Source organism: Anguilla rostrata, chromosome 3 (genome assembly GCF_018555375.3).
Source record: "Anguilla rostrata isolate EN2019 chromosome 3, ASM1855537v3, whole genome shotgun sequence".
NCBI lineage: Eukaryota > Metazoa > Chordata > Actinopteri > Anguilliformes > Anguillidae > Anguilla > Anguilla rostrata.
Window position 1 is genome coordinate 11,738,669 of NC_057935.1, and position 6,093 is coordinate 11,744,761.

A 6,093-nucleotide genomic window follows, 5' to 3' on the forward strand; every position below is an offset into this window, starting at 1 on the left:
GTGCTTCCATACAGATGCAGCTCCTTAATTGATGAGGTAGTTAATTAAGCAATTAACATTCCAGCATGCTTAGGGTCCCCCATAAACACTGGGCAGGCATGGTTACCTATAATTATGACTAGCAGGGTGAGTAGATGAAAGCTCAGTGATGCTGAAAGAGGGGTGGTTGTTGGAGGCATATGTGACAGAAGTTTCTGTTTGGAAAACCGCTCAATGCAAGTTTAAGACTATGGGTGCAACAGGCAGTTAAATTAAGAATGGTCTGTTAAGAACTGTACAGATCAAGAATACAATTGTTGGCTTGCAACACACAAAACTCTCATTACACTACAGACCTCAGTGCTTGCTTCTGACAGTGAAAGGTTGTGGTGGCTCTACTTGTGGGGGCTATTAGCTAGGGCCAGCAGTTTGACTCCCCCATGTGACCGGCATGGATTTTAACTTGTATTTCAATTGTTATCCTCTAGGAGGAGTCCCCATAGGCACATTAACTGCACAGTCAAGTGACTACTTATACAATGACGTTTCCAATTGAGACATTAAAATTTTTTGTTGTTTATCTCACATGGGGAGAGTCAGGGTGGAAAGTGAAAATGGATGGAAATTTAAATGCTATGAAAAACATATTAATAAGTGTCACTTACTTCATCAGCATAGATTACTGAGGTGGTGCAAATGAAATAATTGTTTGAGAAGGGACTGGACAAAAAGGCTATTGCAACCTCTAGCTGATAGAAGACTGAACTACAATGCGAGAAAACTGGGGAGACAAACCGGCGGCTGTAGGAATAGCATAGTTAGGTTGCATTCATTTCCTTAGAAGACAACTTCAATGCAGTTTAATGGTTGTGAGTGATCACCTTCATCCATGTTGCAGGATTTATTTCCTATCGGGCAGAGTGTCTACCAGGATGACAAATGTTCCTATTCAAATGGCAGGTGTGGGTTACCCAATGGTTTGATGACCATGACAATAAATGTTATCCATATCCCATAGCCTCCCCAGACACTAGACCTGAACCAAACAGAGCCAACTGAACCGACTTCCACCTCCATCAGCAAGACATGAGTTAATTAACTTATTGGTGGAAGACTGGTGTTGTATTTAGTAAAATTCCAGATGCTAATACATGCAATGCCACAGGCGATTCTGTCGGTACGTGGTGGCCCAACGCCCTATTAAGTGACTTTGTATTGGTGTGTCTACCATCTGTACACTACCTGTAAATATAATCAACTCAATTTTGTGGTATTATGTACAGGGCCATCGCTAGTTGGGTGGAAGGTGGTGACAATTCTAGGGGCCCACAGCTTGAGGGGGCCCACAGCTGAAAAATCCTATTAGTTCTATATAAAAAGGGGGGCCCAGAACAATATTTTTTCAGGCGGCCCAGAATTCCTAGCAACGCCTCCTGATTATGTATAGTAAGAGTAGAGCCTACTACTCACAACAATTTAATCCAAGAATACGAGATACCTGAATGGCACGCAAAGTCGTGGTACATGCAAACAGTATTTTATGATGAACTTCAGCCAGTTACGAATTCAGGAACTATTCAGAGCTAGAACGCGTTTCTCCGGGGGAGAGATTCAATTGTAACACCACAGCTGGCAAGCGCACTACGGTGTGTGTTTTGTATGTAGTAGATCAGTGGAATTGAGTATTTCAAAGGTCTGAAATTGTTATAGGTACGGTTTTCTGAAAGAAAGGGAAAAGAGTTTTGTGCTTAGCTGTCATATGTAGTTAGCTATAAGAACTGCTGTTTGCTTGGAAGATTCGTTTTAATGTGCTATTCCTAAGCGTAAAATTGACGATGTCTGCTGTGTTTGACGGGGCTCCGCTGACAGCGATGCAATCACCCCAACCTTCTCATAACTCCATCAGGTACTCGCCTAAGTATGCTAGCTAGTTGGTCGTCTAATTTTTCTTTATACAGTTTGATTTGTGACTTATTAGACAGATGAAAATGAGTTGTGTTCTTGAATAGTCAGATAACTTATGTTCTCAGGACATTCGATTCTGAACAATTTCAAAGGTTAGATATTTATCTTATAACTAGCTACTACTAGCAATGCAGTTTTTGAAACATTTTACGCATCGAATCACTTTTACTACTACTTTTTCGTTGCTTTTCTTACTACACACTACCGTCAGTCCATATTAGCGAGCAATTTTTAGACGAAAAGTAATATGTTATGATTGAATTACGCAGCCGTTGCATATTAATGATTGTTACTTTGCACCCAGTTCCATTGGTTTTTGTATAATTCCACGTCCTCTGTTTTCCATTTCTCTGCCCCACACCTTCCTTACCCTCTCCAATTTTCTCTCCTCAGTCCACAGGAATTAGCCCTTGAAATAAAGGCCTTCATCAGTGGGGTTGATCAGACGCAGGGTCGTAAACTAAGCATCCGCGATCATGCCCGTTGTGCTGTACGTCTCCTCCGTACTGTGCCAGCCTGCCGAGGAGCAGCACTGGAGCACCTTAGAGGGGTGTATGACGAATATGTGATCACCTTCCTGCAAGACCTGGATGGGGAAGGTGACAATGGAGTCAGCAGCAGTGGCAGTTCTGGCTTGGAGGATGTGATACAGGAAATCCACACTGTTTTGTCTGAGTTTGTCCGTCTGAATCCTAAAGCCTGGGCACCTCTGGTTTCAGCCTGGGCTGTAGATCTGTTAGGGCAGCTGAGCAGCAAGCACGCGGGCCGACGTGGTGCTCCCCACTCGTCAAGCCTGAACGAACTGCTGCAGCTCTGGATGTCGTGCACAGCCACCCGTTCCCTCATGGAGAGTTACTCCCAGTGTCTGGCGGCCATGTTAGCCTGGTGTCCTGATGCCTGTGTGGATGCACTGCTGGACACCTCAGTGCAGCACTCCCCACACTTTGACTGGGTTGTTGCCCATATCGGATCCTCCTTCCCTGGCACCATCATCAGCCGCGTGCTGGCCTGTGGCCTCAAGGACTTCTGCACCCATGGGTATCAGGGGGCCGCCTCTCCTGAAATACCCAACCAGCAAGGACCCCCGTCAGCAGAAAAGAGCAGCAGGGTTCCCAAAATTGGCTCAGTGGTAGGGATCCTGGGACACCTGGCATCCCGCCACTCAGACAGCATCAAAAAGGAGCTTCTGCGAATGTTCCAGGAGAGCCTGTGCCCCGCCCAGCCTGCATCAGGCGTCGGGCTGAGGGACAGCCCGCTCCAGCTGCGCCGTGCCACTGTGCCCTTCCTTCTGCAGCTGGCGGCTCTGTCTCCAACCCTACTGGGTGCTGTGTCGGCTGAGCTAGTGGAGACCCTGAGGCCGCCCGTCCTGCTGCAGCTCCAGGCCCAGTTCCAGGGCTTGCCACGCGAGGAGCTGGACAACATGCTGGGCCTGGCCGTACACCTGATCAGCCAGAGCCCTGCCGGCGGACCCCGTGTCCTGCGCTTCCTGGTGGACACCGCCACGCCAGCCTCCGTCATCATGTCAGGTCTGGCGCCGGCCCCGCACGAGGGGGTGAGAGAGGCCTGCGACCGCCTGCTCCAGCTACTCCTGCTTCACCTGCACAAGCTGGTCTACAACCGACCTGAAAGCGACGACGGCTACCCGCTCTCCTCTTCCTCTCCCACCAATTCATCCTTCCCTCCCCGTGTGATCCCCTTCTTGGAGGAGCTGCGGGGACACGTGAGAGAGCTGTGCATCGAGACGCTGAGGCTCGAACGCAAACGCCACCTCTGGCTGCACCAGCTGCTGTGCCTGCTCTCTGTGTACGGGGGTGCCAGTGTAGCTACTGAGGCTCTGTGCCAGCTCCTGACTCTGGCCCAAACCCCAGAGGAGCTGGCTCTGGCTGCCCAGCTACACACTCCGCTCTCCACCTCTCTGCCTGGGCTTCTGCCAGCTGCCGTGACGTGTTGTGTGGCCCAAATCCACACCCAGAGCCTGGGAAGCAAGGAACTGGGACAGCTCCTCAACAACCTTGCTTCAACTGTGCAGAGTCAGGAGGAAGAAGGCAAGGGAGGGAGTGCTGGAGGCACGAGCGCAGCTCAGTCCTCTATGGCTGCTCAGGTCGGGGCCGCTGTCTCCAGCCACCTCCACGACTTCTGCCCCCTGCTCCTCCATGGAGACCCAGCAGTGTCCCAGGCCGCCGCTCGCCTCCTGTCCTGCAGTCAGCTGCCTCGAGCCGCCTCTCCAGCACAGCTGCTCGTGATCTCCAGGGCTGCGGTCGCGCACTTCTTCCTGGCTCTCCGGCTGAGAGACGACGGCAACGGGAAAGCCGGAGGAGGTGGAAGAGAAGCGGTGAGCTGCTCGATCCGCCTTCTGTCCCGCCTGGCCGCCTTTTCCGCGCTCACCCTAAAGTCTGTTCTTCAGCAGCTGGTGGAGGGCGCCTTGCACCAGGGAAATGCTGATTTATTTGGAGGCCAACAAGAAGAAACTGGTGGAGACACTTCTCTTACTCCAGACTTGGGAGCCTCTCTACTGGACATCAACTGCAAGTTTGGCACCACGGTCAACTTTGCAGGAAGCGTGTGGTCTGTGTTTCATGCTGGAGTGATTGGGAAAGGGCTGAAACCACCCCACACCCCATCACAACCAGCCCCAGACCGGGTCACTGAGAATCAACAGACCCTGTCCGCTGTAGTCGTTCGGTGTTGTACCTCAAGTGGCAGCGGTACCAACAGCAGCAATGGTGCAGCCGGTGCCCGCTACCACCACTCAGACCCGCTTTTTGAAGAACCTGCACCTATCAACGCTGAAGCTGCCAAGGTGATCGCCGTGGCGCTGGTGGAGAGCGTCTGCCCGGACGTGGCAAACGGGGAGCTGGCCTGGCCGCCAGAGGAGCACGCCAGGACCACGGTGGAGCGAGACATTCACATTCGCCGCTGCTTCGAAGGAAACCCTGTCCTCTTCCACCTCTTGAGTGTGGTGGCAGCCGGCCGCCCTGCGCTGTGCTATTGCTCGGCAGTTCTGCGGGGGCTGCTGGCTACCTTGCTGGCTCACTGGGAGTCCTCCAGGGAACCGGCTGCCCTGGACTCGCCTTGGCACCTCCAGGCCTCCTGCCTCTTGGTGTCCTGTATGGGGGAGGGACAGCTCTTGCCCCCTGCGCTGGGCAACGTGCACGAGATATTCCCCCACCTGACCCCCTTTGAGGTCAGACTGCTGCTGCTGGCAGTGTGGGAGTACATGCGCGGAAACAGCCCCATGCCACAGAAGTTCACCTTCAGCGCCGAAAAGGGGCTGTTCTACCGGGACTTTTCGAGGGATGGGGATCTGTCCCGCTACCTTGCTCCCATCTACAGTGTCTTGCACAAGAACATTGACCGTCTGGGACATCTGAGCTGGCGGTTCCAGCTCTGAAATCCGTAGAAGCGAGTGTAGGGACTGGGATGGTGGGAGGCATTCAGGGAATGGGGAGCTTTAGTAATACTGAGTAGATTAGTGGAGTGTGAATGGGTGGTACTGTGCAGTTTAGGGTTTACTTCTACATCTTTTTGTGCTTACACACGAAATTAACATGAGTTAATTTCCCTTTTAGTGGATAGTCTTGTTTTGTTCATTTGCATTATAAACACATGTTCTTTTTTTTTTTGTTCTTTCACATTCTACATGGGATTAAAGTACAAGGAGAAAAGAAGATTTTTAAAAAACTAAGGAGCATAGCTAGATTCCATCGTATTTCATGAAACATTTTAATTGCCTCATACCAACCTCGTGTCGCATTTCAGAAATGTGTAAAAATTTGTTTTCTTTAAAGCCATTACTATTTCGGAGCTCTGTTACTGAAGAGGTTTCTGAGCTGTATTTTCTGATGTGAGTTTATCATAATTTGTAGTACATTTCTGCAGTTTCAGGGAAGAATTTTAGTTTCAATTTGTCTGTTTCGCACACATTATGTGGGGATGCTTACTAAAGCCTTTCAGGTTTTTGTTAGTAGTCTTACTAGAGTGTGTATACATTTGTTCATTTTGTTGAATTTCAACCAAGAACTTCATATCATTAAAGCAGATCTCTAAGGCAGTTGTTTGAGAGTCACTCCACAAATATCTTATAGTTAAGTACATGGCATACAAAAGTACAGCTGCATACCACCTTGTAACTTAGTGATGGCTGAAGTT

At 50.1% G+C, this 6,093-nt stretch overlaps 1 protein-coding gene across 1 annotated transcript; it reads left to right on the forward strand.

Annotated features, from left to right (window-relative positions):
• Window positions 1-146: 146 nt before the first annotated feature.
• Window positions 147-5,995, forward strand: ints5 (integrator complex subunit 5). The gene is made up of 2 exons (XM_064326143.1): window positions 147-1,885; window positions 2,338-5,995. The coding sequence occupies exons 1-2, from the start codon at window positions 1,815-1,817 to the stop codon at window positions 5,333-5,335; spliced, it is 3,069 nt and encodes a 1,022-aa protein (XP_064182213.1). The 5' UTR covers window positions 147-1,814; the 3' UTR covers window positions 5,336-5,995.
• The last annotated feature ends 98 nt before the right edge of the window (window positions 5,996-6,093 follow it).